The sequence below is a fragment of the Cryptomeria japonica genome, chromosome 5 (genome assembly GCF_030272615.1).
Source record: "Cryptomeria japonica chromosome 5, Sugi_1.0, whole genome shotgun sequence".
NCBI classification, from domain to species: domain Eukaryota; kingdom Viridiplantae; phylum Streptophyta; class Pinopsida; order Cupressales; family Cupressaceae; genus Cryptomeria; species Cryptomeria japonica.
The window spans coordinates 230,090,325-230,107,583 of NC_081409.1; the positions used below are offsets into that span (position 1 = coordinate 230,090,325).

The 17,259-nt window shown below is 35.5% G+C and overlaps 1 protein-coding gene across 4 annotated transcripts in view; it reads left to right on the forward strand.

Annotated features, from left to right (window-relative positions):
- Window positions 1-587: 587 nt before the first annotated feature.
- The window catches only part of LOC131033880 (uncharacterized), an 84,928-nt gene continuing 68,256 nt past the window's right edge, over window positions 588-17,259 (forward strand). For 3 of the 4 annotated variants that reach the window (XR_009103694.2, XR_009103693.2, XM_057965181.2), the window contains exon 1: window positions 589-1,069. Coding sequence is in view for 1 of the 4 variants with exons in the window: in XM_057965181.2 (XP_057821164.1) it covers window positions 746-1,069 (324 nt within the window). In the remaining 3 variants the exon portion in view is untranslated. Of the gene's footprint in view, window positions 1,070-17,259 lie in introns of all 4 variants that reach the window. The other variant, XR_009103696.2, reaches the window with a different exon arrangement.

Here is a 17,259-nt window from a genome sequence, read left to right on the forward strand (position 1 = left end):
TTTCACAAATTATTATATGTATCCTAAACTCATACTAAAAAATTATATACATTATTTCACAAACTATTATATGTATCCCAAAATCGTATTAAAAAATTATATACACAATAAACAATATACATCTATTACATATTAACTTACAAATATTACAAATACTAATAAATAATATGAAATTTAATACTTAAAAGTTTTTACTATGAAAATGATGCCACATTTGTTTAAAATGATTTTCATTACTTAAAATAGATAACAAGACAATAAACATACACATACTTTAAAGACTTAAATTAATTCATATCTCTCTTTTCATTGTAAATACTTTGAATATTAGTCTAATACTCTCAATGTTCTTGTTCATTTTTAACACCTAATTAGATTGAATTAATTTGATCACTGAACCTTTCATCTAAAACTTGCTGGATTTCTCCATTCATACACACTTTCTAGATATTCATTATTCCTCCTAATCTTCTCAACATTCCATTAATTTTTCGATTAACATATTCCTCACAAGTCACACCTAAATACTTAGTCTAATTCTTTCCATAAAGAACGTAACAAAAAAACACAATAAAAGCACCGATATCCCTAATACTCTGTGAACATAATAATTGGTGAATATTTGATGCTGCTATCATTACCATTATCTGCTTTTGCTCATCTCAAATAGTCGAGATAAAACCCCAATAAACCTTAAGCCTCGGTACCAAAACAAACACATTTTGAATCTCCAGGAAAAAAAACGATGGCAATCTGTTCAGCGCCATCGTTGGCCTTTTTCAACTACAATTCATCGACATCCATGGCTGTCGGAGTAATTTCTGCCGGAAACCGCGGCAACTCAGGCATTCTTAAATTACAGTTAGGGTTTTCAGCTTCTTCGCATAATTTTTACAATGGAGGAAGAGGGCAGGGTTTTGTAAACAGTAGTAGTAATACTTACAGACGGCATTTCAGAAAGATACACCGGACAATTTGTATGGCAGCTGATTTTTATTCCACTCTGGGCGTTTCGAGGTCCGCCAGTGTTAAGGATATTAAATCTGCGTACAGAAGACTTGCTCGTCAGGTACAATTCATTTTTTATGTATAATTCTTTTAGTTTTTCATTTGAACTTTTTAGGGCGGGGGATGGATTGACATTTTTTTTCGAGCAGTAAGAGATAAAATTTTACAGAATCAGAAAGTAATAGATTGTGATTATCCTACATTGTTAATAATATAGCATAGAGTTGCTTGCATTAACATATCTTAGAAGTGCTTGCACTGACAGAACACAGAGGTTGTTTGCACTATCATTACTTGATGTGTTTATGTGCTCTGCTCGTCTCTTTGCTTTATGATCATTGTTTCCTTGTATCTTGCGTTGCTCGAGGTGCTTATATTTGACATTAATTAAATGTTTGTACCAACAAGGCTTAAGATGCTTCTGTGTCTGTAGGTCTCTTTGTCTTTGTGACTTCTATTTCTTAAACTAATGTCGATTTGAGCTGTTCATATTAATGTTGGCTCAAGATGATTATACTAACTTTGTTTTGAAGTTCTTATACTGCCATTACTTAGAGGTGATTGTAGAAACATTGCTTTATAGTGCTTGTGTGTTTTATTGGTCTTCTTGCCTTTTTGATTACTATTTGTTGTATATAAGACTATAAGTATCAGTTAGAGGCTATCTGCCATAGTGTGTTAGGGATGGGGACAGCAGGGGATGCGTTTCTGGGATAGCAGTCTTGGGCCCTGGGGCCATTTTTAGGTATATGTATGTATGTATATTTGCTGTTCTCCTTCTATATATATATATATATAAATAGCATGTATATATACATATATGTATATGTATACATGTATATATATGTCTATACATCTATCTATACATATATGCAGAGTTGGACTACTCGTGACTCGGTTCGACTCGCCAAGCCCCTGGGAAAAAAACTCGGGGAAAACTCGGGAAAAACTCGGAAAAACTCGGCGAAAAACTTGGCAACTTAAAAAAACGCTTAAACTTAGTAAAAAATGCATTTTTTTTGCAAAATTTAATGAGAAGATGCATCCAATGAGTCAATAAATGATAACACAAAAGAAACAAGCTGATTCTAGATATATTTAACTGCAAAGTGTCTGCAAAATCGCATCCTCACGAGGAATGCTGATGGCTGGAAGCCTGGAAGTAAAATAGTAAATTACTAAATAGTTTTTGTAAAAACAAAAGTAAATACATCATTACAAATAACAATTACAACTTCCTCTTCTCAGCTCTAGCAAAAACTTGGGGAGAGGTAGAACTAGAGGGTCTAGTCGTATAAGTCTGCTGTGGGCGTGACTGTGCCTCCTCGCTCGGTATGGCTGACTGAGACTCATCCTCCATCCTGGATGAAGCTATGTCTCCACTTGCTTCTGGCACTGGCAATGAATCCTCATCCTCATCCTCTTCCTCGTCAATGTCATCCAGCCTGAAACCAAATCCACCCCCCCCTCCATAGCTTGCCTCTCCAAATCAGTGATGTCAGTATCGGAAAACAACAGAGGCTGCTCCTGTGATGTCCAATCACTGTAAGGATCTATATCATCCAAGTCAATTGGACCACCTTCTAGTTCCTCTACCTTCCTTACGCGCAATCGAAGATTATATTGCACGTAGACAAGGTCATTGAGCCGTTTCTGTGCTAACTTGCTCCTCTTCTTCATGTGGATTGCTTCAAACAAGCTCCAATTGCGCTCACAATTGGATGAACTACAAGGTTGACATAAGACTCTGAGGGCAAATTTTTTGAGATGTGGGGTGTTTCCACCCCAATTTTGCCACCAAGCATCTGCAAAATAAATAAAATGGAAAAGTTAGAAAGCAAAGAGAAAAGAGAAAACATAATTTATCAATCATTTTAGTCTTTAGATCCCAAAATCCAAATGGCAAATGTTATACTTGGGGTTTGAGTGGTTCTTCCTCTCCTAGCCAGCTCTGAAGAGAATAGCTTACCCCTTCCTCCCTCATAATTTTGGAGCTCACTCACAATGAGGTCTCTCTCCTCAACATCAGGTACCATCCTCTCAATGCATGTACTGAGGCCCTCCATGACTTCTCCATTCGGATCTGAGTAAGAATCCCCGAACCTAAAACGAGGGTTGAGGAAGTACCCTGCTGCATGAATGGGTTGGTGGAGCTGATTGTTCCACCTCCTATTCCCAAATGGGATCAAATTTGAGTCTATCCCCCTTGTAGTAATTTTTGATAGACTCCTTGGCCCTATCCATGGCCTCATAAAGATATCCCATTGGGGTTTTATCCCCATCCACCAAGCGAAGAACTCGAACCAAGGGCTTTGACACCTACAATTGAAAAATACAAATTACAAAAAGATTAAAATTTAAATAATGAAGTTACAAATTAGTAATGAGAGACTTGAATCAGGAATAACTAAAATTTAAAAAATAAAGTTTTGAAGTAACAACCTTCACAATCTCTGCAGCCCTTTGTGCAAATTGGCTGTCGAAGACTATGCATGCGACAGCCTCTCCTTCAGGCTTCTTTGAATAAGGTGAGTTAAGCCATTCTCCACTCACAAACATTTGTTTCAAAGAAGTCAATGCAGCAAGAAGGCTTTGCAACGTCAAGAAAATCGTTGCAAACCTTGTGACACCAGCTCTCACCAAATCTTTCCCTTGGGTGTGCTGTCATCAAATTTAGGACCCAAGGGTGATTGTAAATATATTTGGTGATCTTCCTTGCATCTTCCACAACTGGAGTCACCCACTCAAGTTTTCTTATGTCCTCCAAAAGAAGGTCAAGGACATGTGCTGCACAAGGTGGCCAAAAAAGAGTGGGGTGTCTCTCTTGGAGGATTCTTCCTGCAAAAGAAGAATTTATTCTTAAGAAATATGCAATTAAGTAAAACAAAGCCACAACAAATGAAAATATTGCTAATGCCTAAAGGTGATAATCTAAAAGGATTCTACCTGCTGACACATATGCTGCTGCATTATCTGTGATGATTTGCACCACATTCTCTACCCCCACCTCCATGACGACATGCTCCAACATTCCAGCCAATGTTTCTGCATTTTTCACCTTGCTGGAGGCATCAATAGATTTCAAGAACACTGCATTCTCCTTGCAAGGAACCAAAAAATTGATGATGGTGCGGTTCTTGCCATCTGCCCACCCATTAGAAAGAATGGTGCAGCCATAATTTGCCCATTCAATTTTTTGATCCTCCATCACTTCTCTTGCCGTAGCAACTGCATTTGTGAGCAACCTGTAAGTGCAAAGTGAAATTAGGTCTTAGTACACAATTTTGATTTAATAAACAAGAAATCTAAAAAATAATTAAAAATGAAATCAAGTGGACTATGTAGTAATTTACTAACCTCCCACTCAAATCCTTACGAGAAGGTGCCTTGTACCCCTTTCCCGAAACTGTCATAGCAGTCACCAAATTCAGCTAATAAGCATTGTCCGCCACATTGAATGCAATGTTGTTGAAGTACCAAAAATCAGCTATTGCAATGTCAGTTTTCTCATGTACCTCCTTATTCCATCCAGTGGCCTCTAATGATGGTTGTGCTCTAGGTGTGTTCTTGGGCACAAAATAATCACCTATGGACCCTGAGCGTGATGATGGGAGTGGAACAGTGCCAGGTACTCTACTAGAGGAAGCAGAAGCAATGGGTGAGGTGATGGTGGGTTTGCGGATACGTGGGCCACGCCAAGAGCCCACTATGCCCTCAAGTGCTTCTTGTTCCTCTTCAAGGTTAACAGAAACACCTTGAGATTCAGCTATGGCTGATCTCATGGCTAGCTTTGCCCTCTCCCTTTGCAATTTCTTCTCTTCCCCAGCTGCAAGTAGGGCATTCATTTGTCATTTTATTTCTTCATTGGTCCTAGGGCATGCTCTAGCATCATGCCTATCTATTCCTGCAAGGTGGTATTTGAGGCGGTTGATGCCTCCATGAAGTATTTTCTCACACTTTATGCATATAACTGACCCAGGATTGGGTCCCTCATAGGCATACCTCGATGCCCCATCTTTAGCACCTCTAGGACAGGTGCCTATATATCCATATGGGCATGGATCTAGTGGCCATTGCTCCCTTGCCATGATTAATGCTTACTTAACCTACACAGACAAAGTGAAAAAAAATAAATAACATTTTAGTTAAACAATTTAACAAACTATCTACATTAGTTTAAATAAATTTAGACATCATTCAAAGTTTTTTTTAAACAAAAGTAGGGTTTGAATTTTTTTTTGAAAACTAGATTCTTCAAAAAAATTGTGAAAATTCAACAAAACTTGTTAAATAGTGTTAAATCTTGTGCAAATAACTTAGAAATGATTTAGACTACCTAGGAATCATTTCTAATCCATCTAAATGCAACAAAAAATAAACAAATTGTTTTAAAAAAGCATAGAAAAAAATAAAAAAACTTACCTGGGAATCTGATTTTCCCTTCAAATCCCCTTCAAATCCACTTGGAATCACTCAAAAATCACTCCAAATCACCTTGCAAGTCACTCCAAGTCAACTTCCCCTTTCTCAGCCCAAAACCCAATTAGAAAACAAAAAATGAATTATGTTTTTGCCGTTTTCGGCTAAGTGAAATAGGCGGGCAAGTTTTTGTCACGGACTCGTCGAGTTTTTGCCAAAAACTCGGCGAGTTTTTGAAACTCGTCGAGTTTTCAGTGAGTGTTTCATCTATATATATATACATCCATCTATCTATCTATCTATCTCTATATATATATTATATATACATATATATATGTACAAATATATATGTACATATATATATGTATATATATGTACATATATATATATGTATATATATGTATGTATGTATGTATGTGTATATATATACATATATATATGTGTATTTATGTATGTACATAATATATGTATATGTATATATGCATTATATACATATATGTACATACATATACATATATACATACATATACATGTATATACACATGAAAATTAAGACAGTGACAGCACTATAGCAGCAGTAAAAGTTTTCAACAATAAATATATCATGACAGCAGGACAGTAGTATATATCATCAAGACAGTGACAGCAACAAATATAAATTAAAAAACAAAGAAAGTGATAGCAACAAATATAAATTTAGAAACCACGACAGTGATAGCAGTCACAGAAGCATAACAGCAATAAATATATTGCGATTTAGAGTAATAACTATGTTTATAACACTGACAGTGACAGCAGTATTGCAGCAATAAAAAATTAAGATAGAAATTTCTGATTTGTGTTCAGACTTCAAACTTGATTTTTTTGATAGACAACAGTGTAAAAATATAGTACTACTACTAAGTACAACCATGCTTCACTTGGGCAGTCAATATGAAAAGTGTTCTTTGAATCTGGGTTAACTTTTTGGCTGAAGCTGCGGCTTGTCCATTAGAAGCCTTACCAATCCTGACTGCACCTCCTTTCCGTCAATCTGCTTAACATCTTCAAGTTCAACATCTTAACATGTGGTTGAAGTTTGTCAATACTCAGGAGTCTACCGATTTTGAAGTCTCAAGGCACTTTGAATTGCAACTAGCTTCTCCTTAATTGAGTGGATGAAACCATAGGTGGACCAATTCCTATCTGTAATAGAAAAACAAGCATTTTGAAAGAGGAGGCAAATGGCAGTTGTTTCAACTCTGGTGTGTCATTTCTGTGCAATTTTCACCATTCAAAAGGGTATTTTTTCTATGCTCCACGGTGTTTTGGAGACTGGGATGGAAATGACACACCAAAGTAACTAGATCAACAATGTAGATAGAGTAACTAGCATTGGGGCCTTGAAAATTTTGTTGGGATTCCTTCTCTTTGCTCTTCATTTTCCACTAGTGATATATGCAAATAATAGCATCACTTATGTGGCATCAAATGATTTATATTTGGTGGAGCAATAAGGTGGGCAAAACTAATCTTGCCTTTTTATTCAGTGTCTCTACTTTTTGTTGTTATGTTATTAATGTAACAACAATCTTGTTTAAATCATCATATTTGCGAGTAGAGTATGAAGGATCTGTAACTTTTTAAGGAATATAAAACAATTTTATCTTCCATGTTTGATTCTCTATCGTTTGATGAATCTTGACTTGTGGAGTGCTGCCCTTGATCCTTAGGGTGCACAACCCTTTAACCTTGCAAAGGGAACCCCTTAATTTTTGGGGTGGATTTTGTGTCACAAGTGTACAAGTATTCATGGATAGTGTTAGATGTTGATGTCAAATGTTGCCAACTAGTAAATTTTGTTCATTGTTGATGCCAACTATAGGTGTTGTTCTACTACCTAGATTAGGATTATTGTAGAGTAACTAGCATTTGGGCATTAAAATTGCGTTGGGATTTGTTTTCTTTTCTATCCACTTGCTAGCGATATAGGCAAATGGTATAACACATCACTTATGTTCCATTAGATATTTAGTGGGGCAATAATGTGGGAAAACTTATCTTGTCTTTGCTTTCAATTTCTTTAAATTTTCATGTTATGCTAAGAAGATGTGATTGCTTTGTAGACGGATCTGGTTTTGCTTTAGATTGCATTGCAAAGTGATCATAACTTAGAGGATAATTGCATTGCAGGTTTCAAAACATACTTTAATGGCAGTTAAAGTTGAATATTTTTGAAATATTCAAATTCCTCTCAAAAGTTACGCAATTTAAAAAAAAAAGAAACCTCTTTTTGAGTGTAAAAATATATGGCTTTTGGAAGGATAAGAAAGGGATCCAAGAGAACTAGACATCCCACCTGTCTCTTTCTACTCTTTCTTTTCCCAAGAGAAATGAATGTCGCACTTTATGGTTTATAAACAATACACATAAGTCCGGAACCACCATCTTTCTAAAATTTCTCAGCAAAAATACCATTAGCTTCTCTTGTAAAATTCATGGGACCACCTAATTGTAAAAAACTTCAAAATCTTCTTAGAATTATCTACTGGAAATTTTTAGGTAGCCCTCTCCATGCGACCATAGCCTAAGATCTAATAGTGAGTTGGGGGGTGCAAGTGTTGGGCAAGATGGTTTATGGTCAAGTTTTCTTCAAGGTAGTAAATCTAGAAGGTTACACCAAAGTTAAAGACGCCTCTTAATTATAATTCTAATTTATAGAACTTAGAATAAAAAAGAGGGAAGGCTATTGTGCATCCATCCGCTATAAGACATGCAAATATTCATGCGGACTCCCAAGTCAAACAGTGAACCGCACAACCCATGTGAGACTCACGTGCTGAGTCATTGTGTGTTTTCTACCAAATCTTTACAAATTTTAGACAAAATTTGCAGGTCCCATGCCTACTACTTGCTTGCACAAAAGTAAAGAACGAACAAAACTTGGGTCTTAAAATATGAATTCATTTCATTTTTTCTCACATTTGGTCTTTGATAGGTGCAAATTGAGTAGAGAGGGTGATTGGAAAGTGTTTGGAAGTTTGATTTGATGAATAAATAAACATGGGAGAGCTTTTGATAGAGGTGTGTATTCTTTTTTTCTAAATTTCTGAATTTTAAAGGTAAAACCCTGAAAATGTTGTTGTTATATTGTCTAATTTAATTTCTTTTCTGATTTTCTAACCCTTTTTGCTAGTGCCACATTTTCTTTTCTTTTATTAATGTTTTCTCTTTCATATTTTTTTTTCAATATTTCATTGTTAACCCAAAATGGTACTAATATTTTCTCTTTTTCAAATTCTTGTACAAAATCAACATTTGTAGGTTCAATGGAAGCTTGGTAGGCTAGGTGAGACTAAGGGCACAGTGGCCTGTAGTTGTTGTGGGTTTACTTTGAGAGGAGGAATGGATAGGTTGAAATTCCAACTTGCTTGTATATATGGAAATGATGTGAAGGTGTATGCTTAAGTGTTCAAGAGAAATGAATGTTTTGTGTACCGGTTATAAAATGAAGAAGATGTCAAAGAAGAGGACAAAGGAAGTAATGACAATGGTCATGACTTCCAACACCAAATCATCTATAGATTCTTTCATTGTCTCAAATCATCTATAGATTCTTTCATCATCCCAAACTAAGGAGAGTTCTAGTTATCTTCATTTTTCATCAAATTTTCTTTGTTCCTTCCAATGTTCTAAGGACTCAACCTTTGTTTGAATGTTTTGTGTAGAGCAAAGATAAACACCATGAGACTACAATAATGTACACTACAATGTATCAAACAACCCATTTTGGGAAGGGTTGGTAAATGCATTAATAGTTGTTAATGTGGGGTTTAAGACTTCAATGCCTAAGGATTTTAATGGCGAATTGCTATGAAAGTTTTAAAAGAATACATGACTTGTAGTTGATAGTTAGAGAGTGAGAAACGACTGCAACATTTTATTAGATGGATGGGTAGATGGCAAGATGAAGACTCTTATTATCTTTTTAGTTGCTTTGAGTGGCACATTGGTGCTTGAAAATTGTGTTCATGCCTCACATGAAGTCAAGAATGCTAAGAACTTGTGCAATCTATTAGATTGGGTAATTTGGGAAGTTAGGGTGGAGGATGTTTGTCCAAACTATCATAAACAACACAACAACATATGTGGCCCTAGGGAGGTTTATTTAGGAGATGCTTCCCACTATTTGATGAAGTCCTTGTGCTACACATATTTGAATTTGATGCTTGAGGATATTGGGAAGATTGGATGGGTCGAAAGCTTATTTGAAGACACTAGACAAGTTACTAAATTTATTGACAATCACACTTAGGTTCTTAGTTTGATGAGAGAACACATGAATAGCAAGGAGCTTGTTTGATAAGGGGTGAGTCAATTTGCCACTACCTTCCTCACATTGCAGAGCATTATAGTCTCAATTTCTTCTGTCAAGGATATATTTGTAAGTAATGCCTTGATGGACTCTCATATTCTAGAAAAGACAAAGAGGAGAAGGCTACACAAAAAAAGTTTTGATGAGGTGCTCATGAAACATGCCAAGGTAAGTAACAATTACAAACATAAGTTTATTAGGGAATCTGAATTATGTATTCGCTGTTTTTCTTTATTTTGTATTGACTTATTGTTTTTTTTTTTCTAAAGATTTAAAATCTATTTTCCAATTGTTTTAGTTGATTGAGCCTTTCGTCAAGGCTTTGTGTTTGGTGGACGGGAATGCCATGCCAATTGGTTTTTTGCATGAGGCCATTGAAAGGGCTGAATAGGTCATTTTGTGTTACTATGGTGGTAACAAAAGAAAATATGAAATCATTTGGCACATCGTTGATCATAGATGGGTGAAACAACTACACTAGTCAATACATGCCTTGGCTTACTACATAAACCTAATTTTTTATTCTCTAATATGTTAAGATTTGAGGAGCTCAAGGTAGGCCTAACTTCATGCATTGAGAGGGTGGTAATAGATGAAGACATCGAAGAACTTTTTGGGGATGAGTTGGAGGTCTAGAAAGGTGTGAGGGGAATATTCTTTTTTCAGCTCAAGCCATTCATAGGGGGAAAGTCAACTACTAGGTGAAAAAATCAATTTTTAAAAAAATCTTAACTTAATACTAGAAAGTAGAAACCTGAAATATTAATTTTAAGCTTTAATTTTTTACTCAATTTTTATATATATATATATATATATATTTGAAATGTTTATTTTGTAGATTTTTAGTGAGAGATTTGTGGAGTTGGCACAACAAATTGCTAGAGGCTAGCTATTTGTGTTTTGTTCTAGCCCTATAGAATTTCTAGGTGTGAATGCAATTGGAGCCTATTTGATAACATCATTCGCACTAGGAGAAATAGGTTGACCTGGGAGTGCCTTAATGATCTAATCTTCATCTAGTACAACTTTCTTCCTTGAATTGAAAGGTGAAATGCCTGCCTCATTATGTGATTGACTTGCAATGATATCGATCCATTTGCCGATTGGATTGCCAAAGAAATATATATAGTGCTTGTTGATGAAGATCTCGCTAAATTGGAGAAAGCAGTAGTAGAGGCAGAGGTATTGGAGGAATTAATCACTCTTAACATTGATTATGATTTATTGTCTAGGTTGATGTTTAGATGTACTAGTCCTAGGAAGGGGAGAAGATGATGTAGATTTTGTTTGGCTTTTTATGACATGCCAATAGTTAAACATTTATTTTTTATAATTTTGTAGTTGTATAATGTATTCTTTGACTTTGAAACTTTGAAATTTCATGTTTTGAGCTTTGATGGTCATATCACATATGTAATCTTTGATTACGACAAATTGCTGATCATAATATAGTTATGCGTTCTTTAAATACTTTTTTTTCTTTATAATTATTTACTTTTTTATTGTTACAATTTTGCTATGTTATTGCTTATATTTTGTAAACCTTGAGTCCAAGTTAAAATTTTAGGTTGCTGAGTTTTGTGCCAATTATGGGTTTTTCAACTATGATATAGAGTGAATAATGCCTTTTCATGATAGAATCAAGTAGAGGACTGATAAAATAATTGTGATGGATAAATGATGAAAGCTTGTAACTTTTATTGTTTTAACTATCTAGCAATGGGAATATGCTTTGAGTTGAAGGAATTGCCCCATTGGTGGCAAAAGAAGAATGCATAAATTTGACTGAAATTCATGTCTTATTTTCTCAATTTGGTTTAATTGACAACATTTGGGAGTTGGTATCTTGACAATAGTTTTTTTTGGGGTTTAGGGTCCTTTAACACTAGGTGTCTTTTAGAAGAAATGGTCAACCTAAGTAGTTTTTGTTAAACTTATTTCATTCACCATTTCATTTTTTCACTCCCTATCTCACTCAAGTCTTGATTTCTGCTGATTTTTGTGTGGATCAGGTTGTGTGAGGAGAAGATTTTTTGTGCAGCAGACCGATTGTTTATGTGAAAGAACCAATTGCTATTTTTTATGTTTTCTAAGATTTTCAAGTTTTTACCAAGTTTTTTCACTAAGTTTGAGTATGAGTCAAAAATTGATTTCTCTAGTACTGGCCAGGTTCAAAGATTTTCACTAGGATTTCAACATTAACACAATTTTTGGTTTACAACCAGCTCTTTTAAGAAAAATTGAGTGTGAATCAATGGTTGTTGCAGGTGCCCAAGAATTCACCAAAGTATTTCATACCATATTTAAAAAACTTGAACTCAACTATAACTCAGTTGACTCAAATTTTTGAAAACTTAAGACTGGCAAAAACTTGGCAATAAGCTAGCAAACTTATTGAGCTTTTAAAAATGCACAATTATAAAAATATCCTTCAAAACACACATTACTGATTTGTTTTTTATATAAATCAAAATTAGAGTTCAAAACATATCATTGACTAAAAAACAAATCTCTAGACTTGCTAGGTCTGTTATTTGTAGATGCCATTTTTCTTTAGCAATCAGAAAATGGAAATAACACTTAGCAAAAGATAGGTACAAGAAGAAAAATTAGTCATTTATGTATTGCGAGTTGGTGGTTAGCACCTCCTTGGGGGCTCGTGACATGGCTTAACTGCCTCTGGTGGGTCGGGTTAAATCTGGCGTTTGTATCGGACATTGATAGTTCAAGCTTTTGGTGCAATGGCAAGCGATTTCAACAATTGGTATTAGAGCCTTGGGTCATGGGTTCGAGTCTCCCTTTAGTGGGTGTTGAAGGCTCAATTGGTATTGAGGGGGAGATTGTTGACTTGGTTGTCAGCACCTCCTTGGGGACTTGTGACATGGCATAATCGCCTTTTGTGGGTCTAGTTAAATCTGGCATTTGTATCAGACATTGATAATTTGAGCTTTTGGCGCAACAACAAACGATTCCAACATGTATTTCTTCTTATTGTGAATAATCTATGATCTATCTATATTAAGGTGAGCATTGGTAAAACTAGTTGACGGATCTTAGGGATGGGGGGACGACGGGCCTAGATTTGGAAATGATCATGTGATAGTGGTAGGTGGTGGATTGGGTGCAAAATCCCTAGCAAGATGTGTCAAGGAGTAGTGCAAATTAAGGCCTTGAAAACCACATAAACCTTCATGGCATGTGTTTGAAATGGTCGAACCTCATCAATCATAGCATCTAAAAAAATTGAAGTTTACATTATAAAATTGTGTCACATTTTCTTAGTTTTATTTGGGCAAGTTAGACAATAATTTGGAATCTTTTAATAAGTTTCTATGACTTTTTGGTTGGAATTTTGGCGAGTTTATTGCTACTTATCATAACTACCTATTTAATTGTCAAAACTCTTGTTAAGACCCCATGGTTGCACATATTGAGTCTTTTCAAAAAGGGACCTTACCTACTTTCTAAGGTTACTAGGAATTTCCTAACCTTGCTCAAAATCAAGGTGAAGTTTCATCTATCGAATTAGGATTGTGAAACTTTTGAAATTGTTATTGATTTCTGTAATTGCTTTTGGATTCGATTGTGTGATAGTTTTTGCATCAACGTTTCGGATCACACTCTGTGATCCATCATCAAGATGAAAGAGTGCATAAGGAGAAGAAAAATGCGTAGCTGCAGGCCTAGACTAACTAAAAAAGAGGGAAGGAAGGGAGAGAGGGGAGGCTACACACGGAACCCAAGGTAGGAAAGAGAAAGGAAGAAGGAAAAACATAAATCACAAATAAAATGAGAATATAAAAATAAGAAAGGAAATAAATGAATAACGAAGGATATAAGATTTAAGAAACAACATATAATTTCTAAAAATATAAAAGCTAAATAAGTTATAAAAATAAGATGAAAGTTATATATATATATATAATATATACAAAACTTTAAAAACATGAAACTTAGAACAGATAAAAATGTAAAAATAAATAAATAAAAATCAACGAATGGATAAATAGAGAGAATAAAAGGAAAGGAATAATACAATAACAAAAAGTAATAAGGAAAGATGAAAAATCTAAAATCTAACTTATTATAGAAATAAATAAACTAAATAATTAAATAAATAGAAAAATAAAAATAATCATAACAAAAGAGATAAAATACAATGATACAAGAGAAAAATGGAAAAATAAAAGATAAAAAATAACAAACAAGAAAATGAAACAAAAAAACAAGCAAGAGACAACTAAACACCTACAAGAAGAAACAAAAATAAGAAAGAGAGGTATGAAAAGACAACAAAAAGCGAAAACCTAGAGGAGTAAGAAGCAAAAGAAAGGAAAAAAAAACGAGAGAAAAAGAAAGGGAACGAAGCCAAATAGAGGAAAAAGACCAAATCAAATAAAACAAAACCACACAAAAGGGAGGTAGAGGTAGCTTAGAGGTGGGGGGAGGGGGATAACCATGACAACTAGGAAGGTGGGGACGAGGGATAGGGGAAGAGTTTAGGGGCCCAAGGTTCAAGGGAGGGGGGATGACACCTTTTGAGGTTGGACAACAAAGGATGCCAAGGATGCCAAGAGAGATCGAAGCTCCACCCGTCATCTCGGTTAAGGTTGGAGGGATGATTATTGATTACTATGGCTTCTTTGAGCTTCCTCTTGACAAAGTTGTCTTCTTTGAATGTGTTTTCAAGACAAATGTGATGTTTAGTCAAAGAGGAGTGCTCGGCGAGGGCAGACTTGAGGACACGATCATGCTTAATGTCAGTGCTATGCTCCTTAATTCTAGTATTAAAAGATTGACCCGTTTCACCTATATAAGGTGTGCCACATGAACAAATCACCTTGTAGACCCCTCAGTCAAGTAATATGTCTTTGAGGTCTTTGAGGGAGGGGATTCGATTTTTCAACAAAGAATAGGGTTTGAAAGCACATCTAATCCCTTTCTTTAGAAGGATCTTGGCAATTTTTTGCGAAATGCCTTCAATATAGGGAAGGGAGGCAAATGGGAGGTCCGAAGATTTGGTCGAATTAGAGATGGAGAAGAAGCTAGATTTGGCTTGGTTGAGAACTGTAGCAATTTGCTTGCTAGAGTAATTATGTAATCTAAATACTTTACGAAGATGGTTTAATTCTTGGTTAAGGTGGTCTTCATCACATATCCTATAGGCTCTAATGGCAAGAGTTTTGAGAACACTGATTTTGTGAAATGGGTGGTGATGAGAAGAAGAGGGGAGGTAGAGGTCAGTGTGGGTGGCTTTGCGGTAAACTTGCCGACCTAGAGAGATGTTATTCCTATTGACATGGTTCAAAAAATTGGAGTTTAATCTTGAAAACCACGGTGGAGAAATTGAAATGGTATTCAAATGCACTATTTCACCATGCTCCACAAAGTGTTTGGGACGTGTTTTAGGGATGGGATTTTTTGAGGCCAGTTTTGGGGATGATAGGGGACAGCTATATATATATATATGTATGTATGTATGTATATTTTAAAATTTAAAGAAATTTCAAATATTCATATGAGAACATTGATAAAGCATTCATCATATTGACATGTATTATAGAATCCTTAAAACACAAAAATATAGTTTAAATGAGTTATGAGAGTTGAACAAATTAATATTTAATTGCTTCCATAATTCATGTCAGTGTGCATATGATATAAAAATGAAAAAATACTAATATTGCATACGCTAAAATGCCCAAAGGCTATAAGTTTACAGTACAATTGTCAAAGATTGTAAAACATAGTGATGGAAGGTATGATGGCTGCCTCTAAATCAGCATCTCCCAACATTGCATCAAAATCAAAGTCTTTCTATCTTGGTTGCAAATTTTTTTCATGCAAAATTGAAGTCAAATGCTACTCATGGAGTGTTATGTTTTGTCATGTTAGGGATAGAGGGTGTTGTGGGGCCTAGAAACATTATTTAAAAATGCTTTTTTGAGGGTGGTCTTTTTTGTGCATTGGAAAAAAGGGTATGACCTGCTGTCCTAGGGATGTTCGGAAAAGACGTCTTAGGTCTTAGACATCCCTAACATGTCCCAAGGATGTCGGCTGTACCCATTATGCCCTTGAGCCGTTTGCTTGTTTTGGAAATGCCCCTAAATTTTTTGGCAAATTTTGGGGATGGTTGGAATATATCCCCAAGCCTTCCCTCGTCCTTGGGGATGTCCTCAGTGTGGATGCATGGGCTAAAAACCCCAGGAACGTGTCCTTGTGTACCCTTGCTATTTCAACATTACAAGCCTCACAAAGGCTACTCTTAGCTATTGCCTCATTTACCTATGGTGCCTATTTTGAACCAGCGATAGCTTCTGCAATCTTCATTATCAGTTTGGCAATGTAGATTCCACAACATTTGGTCAAGTATTCTTGAGCCAAAGTTCACTCATTTGTCTTGGTGTATTCTTTTCCAAGGCCCTTCCATTGGATTTAAGTTAGTCCACTTAGGTATTCTTGGCCCTTGATATCTTTTTTGTGGTCATTAGGAGTCTCTCAAGTATCTATTTTGGTTTTGTCCCATGGCTCAAGTTGCTTGGACTTGGATTCATGATCTCTTTAAGCCTTTCAAGCTAGAGCTTTCTTCTTGGCATATGCTATTATTAGGGGATTGACCTAGAATATCTTTTAGATGCAATCAGATTTGGCATGCTTTTAGGTTATAGATTCTCTTTAGCATTTTGAAAGATATAAATTTTGTTATATTTTGTATGCTCTGTCAATCTTAATTTCTACCTTTATTCCAAAACCATGATATGTTCTAATGTGTTTCTGCAGATTCAAATGTAAGCAAATAAAGTTGCACTTGAAGTTTCTCATCTCCAGGTATTGTTAGATCATTGGGGTAATGCTCCATGTGCTATTACTAGAGTACCTTCTACTCCCACCTCTAGTAGAGGCCACTCTTCCCTTTGTGGGCATTGTTGAGGATGCAACCAATCTATTTGTGGCAACTGAGACGCTCATTCTCAGGTCTTTCTTCTCTTTGTGAGGAGGTTGTGCTTGGCAAGGATGGTCCCAATCTACTCACCATTATTCTCCTTCTCCCTTAACTTTTTGTGGTGGAACTAGTGGCTGGCCAAACTTTGGCAAGTTCGCTCGATTAGCTCTTGCTATTTCCCCTATGGAAGTGGACATTGAAGATAAATGAGATGATAATGCGAAAGATGGTAATGATGGTTGGGACCAAAGAAGCAAAAATCTCCAAAAAATCTCAATTATACCCAATTTTTTGCTAATCTTTCCTGCAGATGATTCCCCCCCCCCCCCCCCCGAAAAAAAATCCCCTCTTTGTAAAAATTGTTGACTGCAATTTTGAACAATTTTTTTTGCATTTAAATCACATTTATATTGCATCTAAAACTTTAATCAGTCTTCCCCGAACTTGTGAAACCTCAAAACCTACGAAATGGTGTTTTATATTTTTAGGGTACAACTACAAACTAAAGCTTGTCAGGACATGTATAGAAAGCACA